Here is a 25,337-nt window from a genome sequence, read left to right on the forward strand (position 1 = left end):
GTGAAGGTGAATTTAAAATGCAAAAGAAAATGAAAAACAACAAAACCAGATGTAGCTGCTTTGGCAATCGTGGCCACTCGAGTTTCGATTTCAACGTTTGAAAGTAAAATTTGCCACAGGAAATTTCCATTTACACAAGCCCATTCAAGGTTTCACAAACACGTACACACACATGAACTGTTCTTTGTTTTCTGCAAGATCTTTGTCATTTCGGTTTTTTTGCAGTTATCATCACTCCTTTGTTATTAAGCGTCTTTGTTGCATTGAATTGACGTGCACCGTAGGGCGACATTGCGCTTGAACTTTCCACCTGCTGAATGCGATATCAGTGATCTCCAGAACACACACACACACATGGACAGCTAATGTTGGAAAAACGAGTGAGTTCAAGTAGCAGAGCAGCATTCGCATGACATCCTGTACGGCAGATTATAGTTGCAACATTAGAAACATTTTAATGCAATTCAGGTGTGCAAAAACTCGCACACACACATACACGCGCAAACAAATGCAAGCAAATAAGCACATAACCTCACTTTCACACAATTGTCAGCTGCTCGCTTTCGCTTTTATTCGGTATGATTTTCTTTTCATACAATTTTTATGACGTGCAACGCAATCCACAATAACAATGCCGTTATACTCGTATCGGATGTACTAGAAGTATATGACATGTGTGGCTTTGTATGATGTTGGCAAAAAATAATTGTTAAGAAATATAATATGATTGTCTTCCATAAAAAATAGAATTGTTGCATAAGACATCCACAAATTTCCATTGACGAGTTTACGAGCTATTTTACTAATAATGTCTGTCATAAGTTCTCTATAGTACAAAAGAACTTTCCAAATGACGTCATTTAGAACGAAAACAGCCGAAAAAGTACTATTTAACCCCACTTTTGGGACATTATGAGAGTCTATATAACATAATAAAACTCTGGCTATGAGACTTGTCAGTCCTTTCTAGACCGTGTCCTAAGGGTCTCTTGCCCATGATCTTGGCGATCCTGCATATACTTAAGGCATTCCATCTCGCCCTGATCCGTCTGACAGCCCTTTCGTAAATTTCGTTGTATATCGTTCTTTCGTGACTTTCGCATTACTTCTACTTGTTCGGTAGCCAGATGGATGACTCTTTTGCCAATCCCATCAGCTGCTTCGTTTCCCGGAACTCCTTTGTACTACATTCGCTTACGTAATACGATGTGAGATTATTGCCCAACTGCAAATACTTCCGCCTGAAAGATACTGCGGTAATCCGGAAGCTTAAAGAATAGCCTGAGATAGAGCTCCGAGCAACAGATTCCGGCTCCCACTCCATTGGTCATTTTGGATCGATCTGTGTAGATGTTGCAAGTTCCGCAGACTTCTGCGTCATCTATCTTTCGTTAGTTTGACTTGGAACTTTCTCTCCCAAATAAAACGTATGGGTATTTGATCTAATTGTCCACCAGCGCACCGCTTATTGAGCTATACCTAAATGTCCTTGTAGAGAACTCACTTAATGCCATCAATCTTGCGGCTGATTTTGACGCAGAGCTTTCTACTGCCGGCGTTGGAGTGGTTTTTAGCGCTCCCGTTATGCAGAAAATAGTGAGTCGCTGTATTGCGATGTATTGCGAAGTGGAACGAATAGAAAGGAAATTGTCTGTAGGAAGGCGAGGTAGAAACATTCCGACGTTCTGTCTCGAATATTCATTTTTTACTAGACTGAGGTTCCAATAACTTGGCTCTCATGCAATCAGTTATATGGGCGAATTGGATAGAATCGAGATCAATAACTGAGAGATTAGTTTCCGAATATATACCCCATATCAGAAGCATTTTTATATATGCTTTATAAGGTTTCCGAGGTTTGCTTGAAACTTCGTAGCAAACTTAATAAACCTTGGGAGTTCAGGTTATAATAAATTCTTTAAAAGTAGTTAAAGCAAATCTGATCCTTCTCAAACCATTTCAGCCTTAAATTTTTAATTACAAATTAGTATGTTCTCTGAGCTGAATCTTTCTCTTCAGGCGTCAGTGTGCGGATAGTTTGTGACTCAGCCGAAAAATAGCAAAAGAAAGAAAACAGTATATTTAAGAACGCCATCAACGGCCGATCGATATCTTCGCTTGTACAAGTATATCTCATTTATTCATTAATTATTCCCCATTTTGCTTCATTTTCCAATGTCCTTCGCTGGGTAATTTTTCACGATACCACCAACAACAATTAAGCATTAAGACAAATGGCTAGGGATTCTCAATACTTACATATAATACAAAATATTAAAATTGGCAGAAAATTAACATGCAAAGATTATATTGTAGCCGGGCAAAAGAAGCATCCCTGCAAGGCTGGGCAATGAAAGTGACAGGCGAGAGGAAAGAACAAGCTGAAAAGCTGATAAAGTATGCTTACACAAAGTGACCACAATCAGCACAGCAAAATGACTGCTTGTTGCAATCGCAACAACAACAACTGCGGCAACGGCAACGACAACGCCGGTTGTTATCGATGAATAAAAATGAGCGGCAGTAACAACAACACAATGTGTTCGGGACAATGACATTACATGCCCCAAAAGGATAATTTTACGAGACAAAGTAAATAAGAATAAAGTGATACTTGCGAAACGACATTCAATGGGGACACACTCTACACATACATACACACATATACGTACATAAAAGGACAACATTTCACTTTGTCTCGCTTGCTTGTGCGCTCAGTGTCCTTAGGCTGTCATAATGAACTGTACATTGACCATATCCGTTTATTATGTTTCCGCTTCCACCTTGCACGAGAGCCGTATACTTTGCGCGCACGCAGTACGTGTGTGTTAGTGACGCCTTCAAACACACACATTCTTGTGTGTGTATGTGTGTGTGTGCGTGAAGAAACATGCATTTGCCGTTTGCTGTCCACTTTATTGCATGAAAGCTGCTTAAATGCTGCTATTTGTGGCGCTTAATTTCTGCATTGTCAGGCCATCGATAAATTCTGCAGCTTTCTCGTTTGTCGGTCCATGAATGCACATAAATTTTGGTGCGCATATGTGTGTGTGCATGTGTGCATTCATTCGCTTTTCTCACATTTTTCACAACTTCTGTCGCGTTTTCTCTGAGTTTTAATGGTTTTGTGGCAATTCTGTGGCGATTATAATGCGATATTTCACATTCATGCGAAAAACTGTCTTTGTGGACCGTTGGCAGCGCTGAAATTCGGCGTCACTTAGAGTTTTTCATCAAGTTCTTAAATTTGAATGAATTTAAAATATATATTATTGCATTGTGGTGTATCTTTTGTTTGGGCAGAGCTGAATGAAGAGTTGTTAAATGCTAGGGAAATATTTATCTTGCTATAAGAAGGGATGACTAACCTTTCTTAAAGACACAAAGGACACATGCGAGTCTTTACAATCCAGTTTGGTTTCTAGCGATGCTGAATTATTGGGGCTTAAGTTGGGGCTTAGAATGTTCTTTAATGTGGCTCAATACGTTTTATTGAACGTATGACTGCTTTGGGTATTTGTGGAACTATTTACGAGGGGTAGTCAAACAGCAAAAAAATTTTAATTTTTTATCACAATTTTGTGTTAATTTATTGGTTTGAAGGTTGCAAATGTTAAAATTGAAAAAGTTTTGATTGAATATGTTAAATATTTAATTTTTTAAATTGGAGGATGAAAATTAAGCTTTAAGTGTTTAATTCCTAAAACTAAATTAAAAAATAAATTCTTCTTTGAAATTAAAAATTGAGAAAATGTGTTTTAATTAAAAAATTGAAGCAACAAATCCAAAAAAAAATTTTCATTATTCCATGAGTGTAAAACTTTTCTGGTTTCTCGGCGAAAAACTGTGACAAGTAATTTTCACAAGCTTCTCTTGAAGCCAACTTTACTCCATTAAAGAAGTTCTGCATTGATCGAAACAAATGGTAGTCCGCAGGTGCGCAAGGTCAGGGCTAGAAGGTGGATGCATCTCAACTTCCCAGCCAAACTCTCCCAATTTTTGCCTTCCAAAATATCGAGCTTTTTTTTGTGGGCAGCCTTTTTTTAAATGGTTCAAAACCGTTTGATGATAAATGTTAAATTCCCTAGCTATGTCTAGTCTGCTTATGTGACGGTTCTGGTCAATCTTTTCCATAGTTTCATCGACTTTTTCAATGATAGGTCGACCAGAGCGAGGTGCATCTTTCACATCGAAATTTCCGGAATGAAAGCGCGCGAATCATTGTTGTGCTAGACGAACTGATACAGCTTCGTCTCCGTAAACTTACGTTAAAATACGAAAAGACTTTTTAGACTACCCAACATTTTATCATACGGTATCTAGGAAATCCTAGTTACAATAAATTTTTAAGATTAGAAATTGGAAAAGTATTTTTTATTAACATTTTCGAGATGAAAACATTAAAAAGAAAAATTTTTTTGTAATTAAAATTTTAATTAAAATATTTTTTTATTACATTATTTGAAATCCTCATCAACATTTTTTAACTCAGCTTAATTGAATTCACATACAATGGTATAATATGTACATGGTTTCTGCTTTGAATGTTGCCAGCCGTTTGAAATTTGTAAGTTACATTGTCTTAATAAAATGAAATAGAACTGAAAGCTGAAGAAGTTTAAGCGAGTTTAGAGCTGGAAATTTGTTGACGGAGTGATGCCACCTATTTACAAATGAAATAATTAAAAATCTGAGGAAGTTTAAGCAAGCTTAGAGCTGAACATTTTTTGACGCAGTGTTGCCACCTATTTACAAATCAAATAATTAAATATCTGAAGAAGTTTAAGCGAGTTTAAAGCTAAAAATAAGTAAAAAGAGTGTTCCCACCTATTTAGAAATGAAATAAGTTGAAATTTTAATCACGCTGCCATTCAAAAGTTGCTTTGTTTTTGAACTCATCTCATACGTGGTTTACACTTTTGTTTTGTAATTCACCTTACACATTTGTGGCAACTACGAAAGCGTTAATCCTTTTATTCACAGCTTTCACTTCCGAGTATCATTATAATTGCTACAATTACATTTGCATTTCAATCAATTACAATTTATAACCGTCAATTTTAATTTAATTAAATGCAATTTGTCAAAAACAAAGAATGTTCTGGAATTGCTACCGTCGGTATTGTATGGCGGTGTAAAAAATGGCACATAAAATGCATTTTGTGAAAAATTAATGGCCACATACACACCACATCCACACCACATCCACATTTGTACGTACAAATGTGCAGTTCGATTAAAAGCTCGTCTTTTTCACTTTAATTATTCGCAACCTCTTTTTTGTCATCGTTGCGGTCGGCGGCCAACGGCCAGCGGCCAGCAGGCAGGCAATAAAGGATGATTAAACATTAAAAGCGTTACCCGCAAAATGTAATTTTAAATCAATAGCAAAAGCGCTTGGTTAATCTTTGGCAGGACATGTGCACATGTACGTTTATATCCACACACACATACTAACCATATATAGGTTAGCACCTACCATAAGTCTATAGGTGTCCTGCAGTTGCACCAACTAGTTATAAGCTAGCTCAGAACTAGTATGAACCACAAATCCAACTAGTCAGCAGACTATCTTTACCAAACAAACAACCAGAGCCGTAACTAGGGCGTGGCGAAGATGGCACCCGCCACGGGCGTAACAGTCGCAGAGGCGCAACGTAGGTTGAGCCTACATACGCCTGACGAAATATCGGTTGCTGAGCGTCCGAAAGAGCTACCGTCTGAAACTGGCGCGTCACCCACGGCGGGCGAAACAAGAGACATAGGGCGCGAATGGACCGAAAAAACTGCAGCGCCAGAGCCAGTGCAGTGGGCAGCAATGCGGCAGTACCATACGTGCCAGTGCGAATGTAATCGTCGCGAGGCGCGCACAAAGCAAGGGCACCCGTGGACGTCCTATTCCAGAAATCGGGGGCGCCACGCTATTAGTGCGAGTCTGTCAGTCCTGTTTCTGTGCCCACTGCCGGCCGTGTCGTGTGTTGTGCTATAGGCCAGTCAGCCACAATCTGTGTTTATCTGTGATCCAGGTGACAAAACGCATGCTTTTTTCAATAACATATGATGCAATGATGTAAAATTGTGCAAATTGTAGATTTTGTTTTCCATAGACAATGAGGACTATCGGAAGGTGCTTTCTGATTTTCGGTATAACTTCCGGTTTAGCCGGAAATACTATCAATTTTTGTCTTTCAAACGACACATACATGTTTTTTTCTTCTGTTTTGGAATAAACATTCATTCCCCTCTAGAATAATATACAATGTGCATAAATTCCAAGAAAATAGTATTTGAAAATTGTATCCTAATCTAGCAATATCAACTACACATCAAGGTTCCTATTTATAATATCCATGGAAACTTGCCATTAGTCGTTTTACGTTATTGTATAGGATAATTAGTTCCTATTCCAAAATCAAGGAAAAAATATGTAGGTGCCATTTGAAAAACAAAAATTGGTAGTATTTCCGGTCAAAGCGCAACTCACTCAGGTCGAGCACAGATGACTAGTGACGGAGAGATTGCAAAATGTAAATGCAATAATAAAAGGATTGCTGTCACAATTAACCATATACCGAGAGACTTTCTTCGCAACAATTTTGCAATCATCAATTGTGACAGCTGAACAATTGCAAGTAACACCAGATTTCCAAGACACTCGAAAACGACCAAAGAAAATGATGCTGGGAGAAAAAGCGAAAGATGAATCTCCATCTATAAGTGCCCAAACTCATTTCAAAGCAGGATTGATCCAAGTTCTTGATCTTATGATTGCCCAAATGAATACCCGGTTCATCGCTTTAAATGAAGTTGCCGATGATTTCGCATTTTTGAGCGGTCAAGCAATTGTGAACACCAGTGTTACTCAACTAACCAAAATAGCGGCAGATCTCGCTATCAAATATCCTGATGACTTGGATCCGCATGAATTTTCATCAGAAATTGAGAGTTTCAAATTTCGAGCAACGACGCTGATGAGTGAAGCCACAGACATGAACCATTTGAATGTATTAGAAAAAATATTCGATCTATCGCTCGAGGATGTATATCCGAACATAACAACAGCACTGAGAATATTCTTATGCATGCCTGTTACGACGGCTACTTGCGAGCGTTCTTTTAGTAAGCTAAAACTCATCAAATCTTATCTTCGTTCCTGTTTAGGCCACGAACGGTTGGCGAATATTTCTATTTTGTCGATTGAGAAGGATACTACAACACGTCTCAATTTCGATAAAATAATCGATTTATTTGCAGAGGCGAAATCCAAAAAAGTATTATTCTGAACGATATAAGCGACCCTTGAATAAATTATTATTGAAAAGAAGATGTACGTTCTTTCACTTGTAAATATATGATTTTTGATTTGGGCAACATCGGTTTCCATTATACTATATGGTAAGGGCGCAAGCAAGGCAAGGTTGTTGCCACAGGCGCTGAAGCAGCTAGTTCCGGCTCTGCAAACAACTGCTACGTTTTACGTGCTGATGTATTACGAGCTGTCAGCTGTCAAATTTCTGTCAAAAACATACTAGTTCCAACAATTTACAATCTAATTCCAGTCCGATTATGTAGTAATATCACTTGTCCAATAAAATAACTCCCTCTTAATCTAATTGACATAATACTGCTGTTTTTCTGACTGGTTGGTTGTCTAGTTGTAAACGGCCATATTTACTGACCAAGTTGCTGCTCCGCTGTGGTGTACATACATATACCTTGTAAGGATTTTGTATTCCTGTCATTTCAATGGTCGGCAAATTGGAAGCTCTTCCGCAAATGGAATGCATTTTTATGGAGCCGGATAGAAAAGAGACAGCAAATAGAAAAGCGGAGCAAAAACTATTGGCAGAAAAATTGTCACTGCAAAGAAGAGCAAAGAAAGGTACAATTCTATTGATTAATTGGCCCACACTCTGTGGGATAATGAGAAAACAATTATTTTCAAAGGAAAACATGGGCAAAAACTGAAGGGGATTTAATTGCTTATTAAAGCTGGACCAAAAAACGTTTGCACTTTTCAAACATTGGCAAAAACACGACTCGCTTATGTACGTGAACTAAAAACTTTGTTTACAATTTGAAGAAAATTTAAAAGAATAAAAGCAGTTACATAATGAAAATGCGATCTAAATGAATAAATTATTTGCGACCTGGAGCGGGAGTTCCTTGATGATAAATAAGCCCGCGCTGGCTGCATAACTCCTTACAGAATCATCTCAAGTGGAAAAATACGTGTTTAAGTTAAAACCTTAACTTAGGACTTGAACGAAAGAAAAAAACTGAAAATTGGATTTTGGCAGACATTTTTACAAAAATTTAAAATTTCAGTGAAGATTTCGGTATATTTTTTTTTCAAATAGTTGCGATCGAAAAAAAATCCTTCGTCTAAGTCTTTAAGAATTGTATCTCTTTCATGAAAATTGGTTGAGTAGTTCTCGATAAAACACAGCTTCGAGAAAAACGCGTTTCAACACAGCGCACGTAGTCTAGCTAGCCTCGAGCGCACAAGTTCTCAAGGCTGTATCTCCGAAACTATTACTCGGATCAACATCAAAATAAAAATTCAGGAAAATATTCTAGGAGTGTTGTAAAATTTCATAAGGCAATAAAAATAAATCGATTTTTTGGAACCCGTAAACCCATGTAACTCCTTAATTAGAGCTTGAGATAACTTGAATTTTGAAGAATTCTTTTAAGTATATATTTTTGAATATCTAGACAGACTATCGTATTAAAACGTCATTCAGCCTGCTATGGCGGAAGAAAAATCTCTATATAAAAGGAAGAAACTCAGGAAAATGGCGCATGCTGCAGAGAACATACAAGCGCAGGGTTGCACCCAAGAACTGCCAGTTCGTTTGAACAAATGGTATAGTGTGTTGGATTCACTACTCTCCAGCGCTTGGCGAATAGAAGACAACAAATATTCGATGGAAGGTTAAATTATAAACTTCTAATAATGCTAGCTAGCTTAACTGGCTAAAATTGACAGCATTTAGTAGGACGACTTGAATCGCCCAGCATGCTAAGAATATATCCACCAGCTGATCGGTCAGTGACTACAAACGAATAGTCTCAGAATAATTTCACTTAATAGTGGCAGCTACTGCCTAGATATTTTATCTCAAAAGTTTTGCTCGATCACCCAGCTCCTGCCTAGCTAGTCGCAACCCCCCTTGCACTGCACTTAATGAAAACAATTAACCATTGCCTTTAATGACGCTGCTTAGCAGTTAATTGAATGGAACTAAAAAGGCGTGTGGTGTTCATGAAGAGCTTATGTATGTATGTATGCATATTTAATGATGTGCACAGGCATGTCTGCCACACGAGAAAATGCATAAATAAACAGTTATGTATTATTAAGTTTTATTGTTTCGACCACATCGTGAATACAACATTCGTACGCACACACACACATACATACAAGCTTCAACATGGCTCCAGTTTCGCAAGTTTAATATGCACAACAACAACAAAGCCGCACATTGTCCGGCTTGTGTACACAAACTCATTGTTATTGTTATTGCTCTGCGAAATTTCGGCAACAAATTTAGCGCCATTAACGCGCCGAGTTTCTACTCTGTCGCTTCGGGTGGGCTTGCTTGTTGTTGTTGTTCTAGTCGCTGTTGCCGGTCAGCCGCAAAGTGCCAGCAACAACAAGAGCAACAAGCAGTTTCCACGAGCAGACGCACAAAATGACCTCCGGCGAAGCGACGCACAACAAAAATAAAAACAATGACCGCGAAAAACACAACAACCACCCCTCTTCGTCTATCCTCCTAATTCCACTAATAACAATAACTAAAATACACATTAGCATTAGCGTTGGCATTAGCAATTGCACGGTCAGCCAGCAATTGTCGCAGCGGCGGTCGCTGGCGGGTTTGCGTTCGGCTTTATTGGCGTGTTTTATGTGCGCAATTGTTGCTGTTTTGCGTTGCCGCGTCGGTGGGAAAATTGTGCCTAATTTTCTGGCAACGCGCTCATAAATGTTTCGCACACGCAGTTGGCGGCAGTGGAGCTAATACCAAACCGCCATGTTAACACTGGTGGCAACAGCTGATAGCGATTGGTCAAGCGACTAACTGTTTAATGCAGCCTACGTTTGGCCAATTTCATGTAAATAAACAGTTATTGAATATGTAAAATCAAATTAACGGGTTATACAGGCGTTTTGCAGAAAATGAGGCTTCTCGTTTTTTCCACTGATCAAATAACTTAAAAGAACCGGAACACAATAGATTAACTATATGTTGAGATATCTTAATGGAATTCGAGCAACTGCTTAATGGGATTCTAATCATGTTGACTCCACCTACCCACCATAGGGAATTTATAAATAAAACGAAAAATTCCAAATTTATTTTATCGCCTTCAAAGTAACATCCATTTGAAGCGATGCACATGTGCTAACGCTTCTTCCCATCGTAAAAACATTTTCTATAGGCACTTTCCGCGATGGCCTTCAGCTCTCGCGTCGAATTTGTTTTGATGTCTTGAGTCGAAGCATGTTCTCCGAATTAGAGATTTCAGTGTGGAGAATAAGAGAAAGTCACAGGGGGCCATATCAGGTGAACGCGATGCTTCCTAAATGATATTTCTTGAGTATGTGGCCAAAAATTAATTCACAATAATGGCTTTGTTCGATGGTGCGGTAGCATGTTGAAGAATCCACGAATTGTTGGCCCACAAACTCGGACGTTTACGACGGATAGCGTCTCGTAAGCGCCTCATAACACCAAGATTATAATCTTTGTTGACGGTTTGACCATTTGGAACGTATTCATAGTGGACGACACCACGTATATCGAATAAAACAATGAGCACTTCACTTCACTTTTGGCTCACTTTTGGGCCCCCATTCGAATGATTGCTGGTTCTTAAGTGCGACATATTCGTAGACCCATGTCTCTTCATCAGTACTTATGCGTTCAATGAAGGTGGGATCCGAATTGGCTCAATCCAGCATGACTGCAGCTACCTGTTCTCGATACCTTTTTTAAGGGAAATTCAGCTCTATCGGAAAAAGTCTTCCGGGAAAGCGTTGCATGCCCAATTTTTCATGCATAATCATACGTACGCGCTCGTATGACATCTCCAATTTATGGGCAATCTCTCTCAAGCTCACATGGCAATTTTCGGCAACAATGTCCTTCACTTTTTCAACGTTAATATCGGTCACACTCGTTGAAGGCCGTCCAGAAAGAGGCATGTCTTCGACGGTCTCCCGACTCTCCTTGAATGCTTTGTACCACTCATAGGTGCGGGTTTTTGATAGAGCAGATTCACTAAAATTCTTCTGCAACATTCGTTCGCAACACAAAATTTAACACAAATACGTTGATCAATATTTTCGGTCAATGTAAAATTCAACAAACACTACTAAGGTCGACTGATATAAACAGCTGTTGAAAACACATTGGTTGATAGATCGCAATAATTTTTGGTATCATAATTAAGGATAGTGGTGCCAATCCAGGAAAACAAATTTACCAGTCTTCCATATAAGCGGGAGAATAAATGAAGAATTCCGGATACAAGGACAGGGTGTAGAAAGGATACATTTTTTTTTGAGGAGCATCTCTATTCTAGTACCAATAAAATTCTTACCTAGCGATTTATAAAAGACTATATAATAGGTTGTCAAAAAAGTCTTGCGGTATTTTCGCTAGTTGGCGCTGAAAGCGCGGAGTTCTAGTTTTATTCGTCGCATCGGGTCATCCTATACTTTTTGGCAAGCTGATTTCAGGCGCTAACACGTGTTTGATTGATTGTCGTTTCTTTTAAGTCGTTCGTGAGTTATAGCGTCGCAAACATGGAGCAAAATAAAGAGAAAATACGGCATATTTTACAGTACTACTACGATAAAGGCAAAAATGCATCTCAAGCGCCAATAAAATTTGTGCAGTTTATGGACCAGATACAGTTTCCATGTCCACCGTACAACAATGGTTTCAACGTTTTCGTTCTGGTGTAGAGGTGGTCGAAGATGCGCCACGCTCCGGAAGGCCTGTCGTCGAAAATTGGTCGAAAGAGACCGGCATAGTAGCAGCCGTAGCATCGCTCAAGAGCTGGGCATGAGTCATCAAAAACTCATTTCAATTTCAATAAAAAAAAAAAATCCAATAAAAGTACCGCAAGACTTTTTAAACAACCCATTATGTATATCCCATTTCTGCGGAAGCCTTCTTGACCAGAATAGAGTGCAAAATACATAACAATGGAACTATTAGCTCTTAGCAAGGTTCATTTGGCCACAATGATATGGCCACTGTCCCATTGACACTCAATATTTTCGAGGACATGACAAGAAAGATGGGGTGGAAAAATTTAAGACTAAGGTTGAAGCATCTCGGTTGCCATACATTCTACGAACTCGTCAAATTGGCTGGAGTAGATATTAGCCAGCTCATTACATTTGGGGCAGGCTCTAGGCTCTTTGTAAATATACGACGGTCATTTTGATCCGTACTGGGCATCACAACGGTCAAGTGTCTCTAACAGTCCAAGTGAATTTTTCCAAACCTAACCTACATCCTCATTCCTCAATTGTTTCCTAACCTCGAAAATAAAGTAAGCAATGAAAACATTAAAGGGAAAATGGAAATTGTGAATTGATTGCTTGAATGCATGCCCCGCTGCTTGCCAGAAAAAGCTTTTACTTGAGCGCAAATTATAAAGTCATTTATGCAAACAATGTACTGGAGCATTTTAATTTGCGTGAACTTGAGCCAAAGCGCATGATTATAACGACGTTCAACGAAACACAATGAACATAATTCCATTGCGATGCAAATTACTTGCACTGTGCTATGCTACGCTATGTTTGACGCATTTATGATTTCTGTTTGGCTTGGCGTTTTGCCGTTATTTAATCTCTTTGAGAAGTGATATTAATTTTAATTTTCTTGTCTACACTTTCTGCATATTTTTGCTTTCATCTCTGCAATCAGCTTAGTGAAATTGAACAACTCACTTGAGCTGGGAAAATGTGGCCCGCTGTTTGTACATAAATATTTAGATAAGACACAGTAGTAGGGGGTGAGGGCTGCTGCTGTTGCAAGCGTGCGAATCCGCGCCAACATTAAATCAGCGAAGCCAAACGCTAACAACCAAGACGAGAGCGCGCTCAGTGGCACACATAATCGATTGAACGCTGAACTTTGCTTGCAACACGTTTTCGCAATAACAACTCAACAAAAGCCAAGCATACTTACTTACGAACATGTATCGAATTAATAATAATGTTGATATATGAAAACACAGTCGTCTGCGGTTTGCGGCGGAGTCTGTGACTGGCTCGTCTCCAGGACAAGCGCCTCGTTTGACATTTTTCAGCGAGAGCGTTCATACGCTCTGTGTGGTGGATTATTTCTGAATAAAAATATTATTCCTTATTCGCAGTTCAGTTAAATGTGGCGTTTTGTGCGATAAGTTCGATCACTAGGAAATGATATTTCCATTTAATAGGGTAATTGGAAACCAAAGACAAATTCAGTGAGACTGTTGTCGCTTTTAATGAACGAGGGAGTAATATATGCCGAAAAATAGAGTGTTCTTAGCTTTTCTTTGAATGTTTAGTGATGCCCTTTCTGCGCTGCTTCTGGTTTTGGTGGCCTGCAAAGTATCAGGGAAGCATCATTAGTCATTAAGTTACGGTAATATCCTGTTAATATTGGGTAGTAGAAAAACTATTTTCGTATTTTGTCAATAGATGTCGTTGCAGCCGTATATGTCTAGTGCTAACAATTACATTGTGCCATACCATACAGTGTAGAAACACGAAAAGACTTTTTCGACTACCCAATATATTATACATACATCCAGTTTAAAGTGTAATAAAGAGATTTTTTCGAGCAAGTTCTGGTATCATTTACGGTAATATTCAAAGTTTTTGAGTTTTTAAGGAAATGATTTCGAAAGAAAAAGATAGCAAAACTGTCTCGCAGACATATATCGTCTATGAAAACGTTCCCTCATCTAAGCCTAAAGTTATACCTCGAGAGATTTCATGATCATTTCATGCCGGTAATCGGTCGGAAAATAGTCTAAGCCGCCATTAGCCTTAATGAGAGAAAATAGCACGTATTTTGGTATGAGAGTATGCGACTTTGGCACATGCCTTTTAAATTTCCGGGAACGTTTGCTCATTTCCTTTAATTATTTTCATTTCATGTTATGCAACGAGAGAGACATGAGCCTGCCACTTGTAATGTCAAACATGAAAAGGCGGTAAATTCAATTTCAAATTCGTATGCTTAAATGCTTAAACGTCTAAATACGCAAATTTATTATTCTAATTTCAAATCAAATTTGGTATAATTCAATGAATTTCACACATTATTCTAATTTTCATTAAACATCAGACATTTTGAAATATCCTGTCTCCCTAATCACACACATACACATTCATACACATAGAGAGTGTCATGCGAGCGCTTTTCGCTTGCGGCAACATTTTCTAATTACGAATGCATCACATCCAATGCGCCGTTAAACGCACGAACACATCAAAGATAGCACGTACGCGAGCGTTTATTTATGCGGCAGCGTTTGCATTTGCTTGACTTACGTGTTTGTGTATCGAAAATGGTTTAATGAAATGTTGTGCAATGAAAATTTAATAGTCGCATCAAGCCACCCACCTGCCCATGCGCGTATCCGCTTAAACACAGCACACTTTTGCACTTCTGCGCCGCACAAAGTGCTTGCCACAAGCCCGCGCCGCCCTTTCCATCACACCATTTCAGCAATGTTTTCCGAAATTTAATTTCAATCTATTTCAATTTCATGTACATTTCCTTTTTTGCATACAATTACAACAAAACTATTCGATGGAAATTCATTTGCAAGCGCATTTCCAAACATCCGTCATGAAATGTAATTAAAACCTGCTAAAAGCGAGAGCATAATGATTTGTTGTGCAGTGCAATTGAATCTATTTTGGGCGCATATTTCTATGCGTGTTGGAAAATGGGCATCCCACGAGCATAAACGAACACAATCATATCTTTGCGACGAGAGTAATCAATCCCTAATTTTTTCACTTTGCTGCTCGCTTGGATTTCAGCATTTCCATTTCGTATATGATTTGATGTGGAAAGAGTTTCAAGTGATTTATCGTCACAAAGTTTTGGCGACATAACGAAATTGCAAGCAATTATTTCCATATTTGTTCGGCGATTTGTCGTTTTTATTATCGGCAATAAGCAAAACGTTAAAAATTCAAATTTATTCGAAGTGAGATACAGATTGGTTCGACGTGGACGGCGTTCAGTGTTTTTAGAACTTAACTATTTTTTTCGGGTTCGGTTTCAAAGAAATCTTATTATGTTTGCTTTTTTGCAAATTGACTTATTACAAAATTCTGGAGCAATCTAATCAACTCGTTTTTAAGTTCCATGAAAAAGTGGCTTTATGCTTGCAATGAGACTGAAGTGAATTTAGATCAATTTTTTTGGTCCCGCACTGCGTTTATAAGCATTCTGATATGTACTTTATAATAGTGATTGTATAATATTAATTTGTGATTATATTGTCTCTATATTTTTTGGATTTCAATAAGTTTTATTCTGCGTTATTCGCATCTTCAGCTGGAAATATTTGATCAAGCGCCAAACTGTGGACCTGTTTTTCTCGTATCAGTGCTCAATTATTGACAAAAATTCAATGTTGTCATCGATGACGAGAAAAAAAGTTGACCGATCTTCCAACGATCCAATTAATTTTCTGTCTCAAGAAAAGACTTTCACAAAATGACGGCCATGAAGCCATATTTCGTATGTTACATTTTTCACATAAAAATAATACAAAACTTTGTCAGGTGCCTCTATCCTTTGCGAGGTCACGCCTGTTGTACATTCCAAGTGCAGAAAGGTAAGTTATACATCCAATCTTTATATAGGATGCGAGGGCGCCCTTGCTTCCAGTGTCTATAGTCTAGAGTCGAATGAACTTTTCGCTAGAGCATCTTACATGCTCGAAAGGTCTTTCGAAGAACCGATTTCGGGTCGTCAATGTCCATATTTCTGCGCCGTATAATAGGACTTATAAAGGAAGGTTTTGTTTGTCGAAAGAGGGATCTGCTTCTTAATTGTCTATTGATTGCAAAGTAGTATCTGCTGGCAATAGTTATTCTGAGCTTGATTTACAGACTTAGATTATTGATGGAGTTTATGCTGGTATATGTCTAGTAACAGTGACGTAGTTCCTAAGATGGGAGAAATCTTTGTATGTGACTTCCAATGTTCTGTTTTGTCCTCCTTCAGCACGCTTCTTCATCTCTCGTGCCGCTACGTATGACATTGCCTGCATTATATTGAAAAAGACGCACGAGAGAAAATCACACTGCTAAAACCTCGTCTCGGATCGAACGGCTCGACACATAAGTGTTTTTTTTTTGTATTACCTCAGATAAACTTTCTTGCTGTTTAAGCAAACCCGTTGGCTTACCCTCTTTCCAATTTGTATGATCTACTTGTATTACCATACACACTCGAACTTTGAAGAGCCGGTACAACAGTGTCTCCGTGATGATCACAATTGCTCACTGAGATGAACACTTATTTGGAAAGGCAATTACCTATAAAGGCAAATATGTATGCCTCTGACATAACTTCACTTTCATTCTTTGAAGCATTAAACGAGTACTTGCAGCAATTGCACGCTATCTGCTTCAACTGCTGCCAATCGATTGTTAGGTTATGCAATCGAGCGTGACTCGTCACAGCGTCTTCCAATGGCCGATCACTTAACTTTGTGATTATTGGTGGGAACTGTTAATGCCACGTTGACGTTTGCAGCTCTTCGACCGACTGGCAGGAAGGCGAACCGCTCTATCGTTAAGTAGGTGTGTGTGTGTTGTTTGCTCGTTGCTGCATTCCTGATAGCATTAAATTAGCTCATAAACAAAACGGCATTGCATTGTGGCGATTTCACTTTTCATCCGCCGAAGCTGTCATTAACCAGAAATGACTGTAACTTTGAAACGCTTCAGCAAGCAGATACTTTTGCAAGCACGATTATACATGTATGTATGTGTGTGCATATATATGCAACAGGAAATTACTGCTGATCAGAGATTGTAATTTGCCACTTCGTTGGGTAATTGACCGCACCGACTTCATGCCGTCCAGATATTCATAAGCACGTCTGTGGGTGGAAGCCACGGTGATTTGCAAAAAACATACATTTAAATACTACAAGCATACATTCATACATAAATATATAAGGAATGCTGCAGTGATAAGGTTAAATGCATTGTTGCCGGAGCTGATAAAGCGTATGGCGTACTCAGGGTTGTTGTGGCTGAGGCCGGTTAAGCGGTGAGCTAAAGTTATCGCAATTATGAAAAATCTTTTCTAACAACATTTTTATCTGAGAGAAACTGCTAATATTAATTATAAAGTGGTGACGATGTCATCGTGACTTCATTATAAGTCCTCTGCTAATCATGTGTCAACCTCACTCATGCCATGGTAAATTCCGTCCATAACTTAAGAGGCTCCGATGACCTGTTCCCACAACAGTCGGGTCTGCGTAACCGAAACGGATCCGGTTTTTTATTCTGCCAAGGACTGTCAACTCGGCGAAATTCTTCCATTACTACAACAACAAGAAAAGCCTCTGATGAGCACACATGGACGGTATTACCTAGCTGTAGATCTCTTAGTGGAACCAGACATTTTCAGTTATAATAGGCTAGCACGTAGTGGGAGTTCGATCCCGATAACGTAGGGTTGACAACCCATTCGGCGGTATTTAATTGTTATGAAAGCAGCTCAAAAACCTCCGATCTAGACCAACTTATGAAAAGTGAAAATATTATGCAGTTTAACAACGAACACTGAGAAGACGCAAATAAAAATGGTTGAAACCAAAGCGTTCAACACTAAGGCGACGAGAAGACCAAAATGGAGTTGGATCTACGAATACGACCTGCGAAGATATCAAACCATTTTATGACAAATGGGAGAAAAATCGTATGTGATTGAGTTGTTTGGAGGTCACAGGGCAGCAGATCCAACTCACCAAGTCTTGTGGCGCCAACAGCTGATGATAATGACCCGAAATAGTAGAGGCGTTTAAATCCTTATTAAAGCACATAGTAAAGGGGAGAAAATGGTCAGTCTGAAACATGGAAGGGACAAAAGTGTTAATTAATTTTTAATATAAAGCTGAAAGGATTGGTTGGTCAGTTGAATGGTGAGGCGCAGGAGCACGTGACCACAAGTGGTTTACTTTGTTGAAAAAATTGAATCCATATACGAAACTGCATGTATGTGTGCAATGCTTGTGACACCATCTTCGCAATGCAATCATAGCAGATTTCGTTTTGTGCCGTCATAACGTCCCCTATACTGGCTGCAAGATACTGCTGCGCAATCCCCATTATTTCGCGCCATATTTGTGCGCACCATATATTGCTTCCATTAAGAGATATACATATGTACGTATATCTGTATTCTGTGCGAATAGCGGGAACTGTCGACGTTTACCCCCTGTTTGGTGCCCTTTTCACTTTTAATTGGCAATGCGTGCCGACGCGACGTAATTGCATTTCGCGATATACCGTTAACGATAATACCGCCAGTGGGGGAATTAATGCCTTTGCAGCATTCATAAAAGTTATGTGTGTGTACATTATGTGCAATTTCAATGTTTATGAAATTCCTGATGCCACCGATGAAAATGAAACTTTGTTTCGCGTATCATGTCAAATGGAGTTTTTTCTTTGGGATTACGGGTTTCAAAAAATCGATTGTTTTTATCGTCTTATTAAATTCTACATAACCTCTAGAAAATTTTCCTAAATTTTAAAGTTGATCCGAGTTATGGTTTCGGAGATACAGCCTTGAGAACAGTCTTAAGAACGCTCGAGGCTAGTTAGGCTAAGTCCGCCCTCCTTTAAAGCGTTTTTCTCGAAACTGTGTTTTCGAAGTCGGTTAGCAAGATTTCTCGAGAACTGCTCAACTGATCTTCATGAAATTTTACACAGGTCTTTGAGATACTCTTCTTAAAGACTTGGGCAAGTGTTTTTTCCGATAACAATTATTTGAAGATAAAAAATGTCGCGAAATTTTAATTTTTTGTAACAAATTATTGAAGATCGGTTATTTTTACCCGAGAAAACCCATGTAACCTCTTATGGTAAAAATATTAGTTTAGCGTTATGGAAAATTCTTTATTTTGAAAGTACAAAGTTTCTAAAAGTTGGGTCATTTTGAATAGAGAAAAAGTATTACAATTTTCTGATATCTAAAATCGGTCAAGAAACTGATTTTTCATTTTACACTCAATGAAACATTATCATATTTTAAATTTTCTTATTCCAAATGCCTGGAAGTGCCTCTATGCATATGCTCTTATACATAAGTTCAATACATAGAGTTGTTAGAAGGCTGCCAAAGCATTGATTTAAGATATGCATGAACTATATCCTTACATATCTATTTAGCTATATGATATAACATGAGAGCAAGCCTATTATACAAGTACTATAAACTTATTGCTTGATTGCATCAGAGTTAAACCCATTTAAAAATGGTCACAACTTCTCATATTTGACTTTAATTACTTTTTTTCAGATTTCATACAAAAGATACAAACATATTTGGCGCTAGATTCTGCACCGTAATTGATCGAGGTAAGTGGAGAATGGACACGATGGAAGCATGCATTATTAATTACTCTCATGAGCATTGAATATGAAAAGCTGCTTTTGGTGTGTGTGAATTAGTCTAAATAACGCTTTCATTTCAAATATTGCCAATATGAATATAATCCATTTTTAAAGCATTCTAATACCAACTGAATGCCAACTTATGCGCGTATTGAACAGCGAGTTTTTTGATATTTAAAGTTTAATATCATAATTAAATCAATAAAAGAGCATATATCGTGATGAATGTCAGTCTTTCTTTACACATATTTGTGTACCTGCAAATAACTACCCAAAATTTTAACTGAAATTTTAACTGAAACTTTAACTGAAATTTTAGCCACAAATTTATTTTACAAGAACATTTAAAAATTATAAAATAATTAAATAAGACTCAGTTTCCCTAAAAACCAAATTTCTCATACGTATAAGTATTCATCAACAAAAGCTTAAGCTAGTAATAATATGTGTTTATCAAATATGTCACAATGCCACAATGATCCTTCTGGAATGGTAAAATATTCCAACAAAGTAAATGTTCCCAATTTAGCACATGTTTCTCTATTCATAATTTCTCTACATTTACGTAAAAGTGCAACTGCCAGTAGTTCTAAGCGAATTCTGTCCGAATATACATTTTCTATACCTCTGAAAATCCCACCATTTATGAAGTGAAATATTCGAAAATACGGTTTTCAACCACTCTGTATTAGTTTTCCGCCTGAAGGCACATAAACACATTGGAATGAAACATAAACACACGACGAAATTACACGCGTAAAATATCGGCTTCGATGTTTTGTATTTAGTTTGCGGTTTATCTGTGAAAGTACTACAACAATTCAAACTACACACATAAATAATACATATACACTTGTTTTTTCACTTTGCTTTGCGTTAGGAGTAATAAAATTAACTGTATTATTCCACATAAACGCCTAAATGTAGCAGACACACACACGCACGTACACATACAGTTATGGAACTCTTGTGTGTGTGCGTGTGTTCGCTCAGTGAGTAGGGATTTCTTTGCGTTTTTCCGCTGCGTTTGCACTAGCTTGAAGCGCCGTAATGTATGCAATGGCTTTTTACTTGTCGCTCCATCGTGTGTGCAGTTGTTTGCTGTTTTTTTGTTTTTGTGGCAAATTTCGGCTTATTATTGCGCAGCCTCGGATTGCTCATTCAACCGAAAATTCAGCGAATATTTTGCGGCTGAAAAATTAACGCCGAAATTGCAGGAAATATTCGAAAACAAAAATAATATTTGCAATAATTGTTTTATTTTTATTGACATCGGAAATGAGCGATTTTTTGATAAAAACTAAGTGGTTAACGGTTTGCTGGGCGTGCTTGTTTTTCTATGTTTGCATACATTTATTAAAATCGGATCTTTTTTTTGTTATTTCACTGATGAGAACAATTTTTTGCAGTATTAAATACTTATCGATCGCAATTTACATTGGAATTTGTGTTTGCACTTCGGCGGCGGCAGGAAAATTACAGAATCATGTTGTTTACAATGCGTGTAATATAGCATGTATTTAATTTACATAAATATATTTATCATATATAGTTTAGTTTCGTTCATTTAATTTATTCTCCATGCAAATATGAGCTGGAACTTTTTTGCTGTGGTTAAAACTAGTACATTCGAAGGGGAGCGTTGTTAGCGCTAATTCCCCAAAATAATTTTAAAATCCTTAGGATTAATGTAGACTCTTTATTCTTGACTGCAGTTTTTTGCATTCAAATTCGGTGAAATTGCTAACTAAAACGTACCAATGGAACAAATATGGTAGTCGAAAAAGTCTTTTCGTATTTTGTCAAAAGATTTCGTTACAGTCGTAGCTACCAATCACATTGTGTCATAACATAGAGTGTTGGAAAGGTGAGATTTTAAGCTTTATTTCAAAAAAATAATTTCGGGGAAATTGAAAAAAAGTTACAACTGTTCAAAAATTAGTGAAAATATGAAGAAATTCGCTATATTTTGAAATTTTGTATAAAAAAAGGGAAGAATACCACTCAAGCCACCAATGACATTTGTGACGTTTATGGGTACGACGTTGGAAATTTCGATGTGAAAGATGCTCCTCGCTCTGGTCAAACTATCATTGAAAAAGTCGATGAAGTTATGGAAAAATTATGGATTGACCAACTCCGTCATATAAGAAATCATAACATCGCTAAGGAACTTAACATTCATCATCAAGCGGTTTTGAACCATTTGAAAAAGGCCGGCTACAAAAAGAAGCTCGATGTTTGGGTACCACATGAAATGTTTGTGAAAAATTTATTAGACCAAATTAACATCTGCGATTCTTTGTAGAAACGAAATGAAATCGAACCATTTCTGAAGCGAATGGTAACAGGAGACGAAAAGTGGATCAGATACGATAATAATGTGCAAAAAAGATCATGGACCAAGCCTGGTTCATCTCAACAAATGGGTCGCAAAGCCAGGTTTGACGCTTTGAAAGGTTATTCTGAATGTTTGGTGGAATAGAAAAGGAATCCAGCCTGGTCGAAAGATTGATTCTACATTTTACTGTTAACAACTGATGAGATTGAAGCAAGCAATCGAAAAAAAACGCCCAGAACTGATCGACAGAAAGGATTTCGTCTTCTATCAGAACAACCCCCGACCACACACATCTTTGATGACTCGGCAAAAACTGGGAGAGCTTGGCTGGGAAGTTTTGATACATTCACCATATAGCTCTTTGACCTTGCACCATCGGACTAACATTTGTCGGTCAATGCAGGACTCCTTTAATGGAGTAAAGTTGGCTTCAATAGAAGCTTGTGAAAATTACTTCTCGCGGACAAATGACAAAAAGTGGTCTATCAAAATGGTATATATTTGGTTCATTAAAGTTCATAAAAAGTATAAAAAAAATAAGTGAAAATTTGATCATAAATACGAAAATACTTTTTCGACTGCCCAATAATATAACTTGCTCAAACTTTGCCCCATCTGGCGGACATGATAAAATTTGCGCAATGTTGCTTTCGAGCTAAGTAAAAGCAACAAAATAAAATAAAATATAATTTTTTTTCTGAAAATATATTTACCAGAGGTTTTCTGTTAGTATACAAAAAAATAAAGAATTGTGTTAGCAAGAAGCCTGGAACTCAATACAAATTTATGACCTCGACAAAAAGATACAAACAAATTCGTGAGGAGTTATTCCTATGGAGAAAGCGCATTCTTGTCTCTTTTATTTACGTTCGCTTCAGCTTGTCTTATAAAGCAAAAGTAGTCGATTGGAAAAGGATTAAACAAAATCAAAGCTTTTTATTCCAAAATTAATAAAATACGATTACTTCAACGTGTTCTTTACTAAGTCAGTAAATCCGAATGTAGTTGCACATCTACATGAACAACTGTACAAACGCGCATGCTAACAAATATCCTTGTGCTGCTGCGTGTGTGTGTGAAGGCACTTTTCCAAATGCATTTCCGTTTCAGAAACTTGGCCACAACAAAGGCAACCCCATTAAACGGTATTTTGTTTAAAAGAATTTCGCAAAAGGCAAACTTCATTTATCCACATTTGTATGTGTGCGGGTGTGTATGTGTTCTGCTTGCTAAACACTGCCATAGAAATTTAGTTACATTGCATTTACCGTTATACACGCAAACATCCATTTCCTCAATCGCTTGCATTTTAATCGAGCAAATTGTACAACAACACGCCTCTGTACGCTGCCACACTTGTATGTACATACAAATAAATGTGTGAAAGCATATATTGTGTGTGTGTGTACGGGTGTGTGTGTGTGCAAGCTTCTTTTCATAGCGTAAGTACACTTTCTAGTTTTTCTTTTAATTTCAATTTGTATTTTCCGTTATTTGCAATGTTTATTTCTTTTTATTTCGACTCAGGCAGCACTGAAAGGGTTATTTTAATTTATTTTTACTTTCCTTTCTCCCCTTTCTACTCACACAGCTTCGCATAAATCTCCTCCCAAAACGAAAAAAGCATAAGAATAATCGAAAGTAAGGAAAGCAAAAAATGCGACCAAAAGCAACTAAACATTAAACGCAAGCGAAAGCGAAAGAGAGCACATATAATTGTAATAAACATAAGCGCGCGTTCTAAGTCTCTCCGCGTTCCAGCAACTAGCAATTTCCGCTTTATGTGTATCCAGTTTGCTTTGTGCTTTTTTATCGCACAGAAGTAGTCTGCGCTCCATCTTTGTTTCTCCAACACACACACTCACTCTCTAAACGTCTATTGCACCGACCGATCGCCCGAACCGCCTCAAGCCGCCTCAAGCCGCGCGTCCCATACTCACAAATTCGTTTCCATTTCAACTAGTTGTTGCTGTGCGCCACACCATCACCCCACGCTGGGATGGCCGCACAGCGCCCCCATGTAAGTAGTGCACATGTCTTAGCTGCTGCTGCTGCTGTAGCTTAGCGCTGCTGTCCTTTCTGGAATTTGTGTACCGAAAGGCAGGTTGTAAAAACGCCAGCGTCCGCCCCCCCGCGTGGACTGCAGTCCAAGCAGCAAGCGCACACGGCATGTAATCAATCTGATGTCCAGCATTTGATTTACGCCACAATTTGCTCCCGTTCCGTTTTTATGAAATTCGTTTGAGTTCAGTTTTGTTTTGCGTTTGTTTGCTTGTTTGCCTTTTATTGTTTTTGTTTGATAAATTATTTGTGTTTTTTTCGGGTTTTTTACAAAATTTGAATTTTTTGCTGAGCTAATTAATTTCTGCATGCGAGTTTATTTATACAAACAAACAACTAATTAACGCTGGGAATGTGATCCCGAGCGCCATACGCAGGCTACACACATTTTTGTTTGAACGTTTATCTTCATTAACGAATTATGTTAATATGCATTTTTAACAAAAAAAGCAAACTTTTTTTTAATTAGTTGGAATTCCGACTCTCAGAGATGTTGAAATTATGCCTAGTATGTGAACCGACTTGGAAATCAACGAAAACACTTTTCATAGGCACTTTCTGGGACGGCCTTCTCTGAATTTTGTTTTATCTATCTGGCTGAAAACGGGTTCTACGGAGTGGCATTTCAGTTTGCGGAAAAAGAAAAAAATCACACCGAGCAAAGTCTGGTAAACATGGTGGTTGATCGACGGTATTCATTACGTTTTTGGCTTAAAATTCGGACACAATCGAGACTCGATGCACGAAGCGATGCGATGGTGAATTATCATCGTGTAAAATCCATGAACTGTTCCTCCACAACTCCGGCCGTTTTCGATGGATGTTCTGAAGCGAACGCCTCAATACGACCAAAAAGAGCTCATTATTGACCGTCTGTTTCTCTGGAACAAATTCATGATGCACCAAATCTCGAATATCGAAAAAGCAATGATCATCACATTGATTTTTGATTGGCTTTGGCGTAGTTTTTTATAGTTTCGGTTCGTTTTTTCGCTCCATTCCGATGGTTGTTGACTTGTTTGCATGTAAAATTCATAAAATTATGACTCATCGGCTGTTAAATGCTCTCCATGAATGTGGGATCGGAATTCTCACGATCAAGCGTGTCTTAAGAGATTTGTTTGCGGTACTCTTTTTCAAAAAATTCAGCTTTGTCGGGAGGTGTCGAGCAAGAACGCGTTTCATACCCAAAATATCCACCAAAATAATTCGAACGGACTCGCGAGTTATGTTGAGCTCTCTTGCCATCTC

General features: G+C 38.0%; 1 protein-coding gene and 1 long non-coding RNA gene across 2 annotated transcripts in view; both read left to right on the top strand.

Moving 5' to 3' along the window:
- Positions 1-23,993, top strand: part of LOC120782362 — a 102,095-nt gene extending 78,102 nt beyond the window's left edge. Inside the window, exons 3-4 of the long non-coding RNA XR_005706249.1 lie at positions 19,590-19,648; positions 23,617-23,993. This is a non-coding gene — a long non-coding RNA (uncharacterized LOC120782362). The remainder of the gene's footprint in view (positions 1-19,589; positions 19,649-23,616) is intronic.
- A 31-nt stretch (positions 23,994-24,024) lies between these two features.
- LOC120782353 overlaps positions 24,025-25,337 on the top strand; it is a 53,367-nt gene continuing 52,054 nt past the window's right edge. Inside the window, exon 1 of the mRNA XM_040114593.1 lies at positions 24,025-24,045. Within this exon, the coding sequence (XP_039970527.1) occupies positions 24,025-24,045 (21 nt within the window). The remainder of the gene's footprint in view (positions 24,046-25,337) is intronic.

Source organism: Bactrocera tryoni, chromosome 1 (assembly GCF_016617805.1).
Source record: "Bactrocera tryoni isolate S06 chromosome 1, CSIRO_BtryS06_freeze2, whole genome shotgun sequence".
Lineage (NCBI taxonomy): Eukaryota > Metazoa > Arthropoda > Insecta > Diptera > Tephritidae > Bactrocera > Bactrocera tryoni.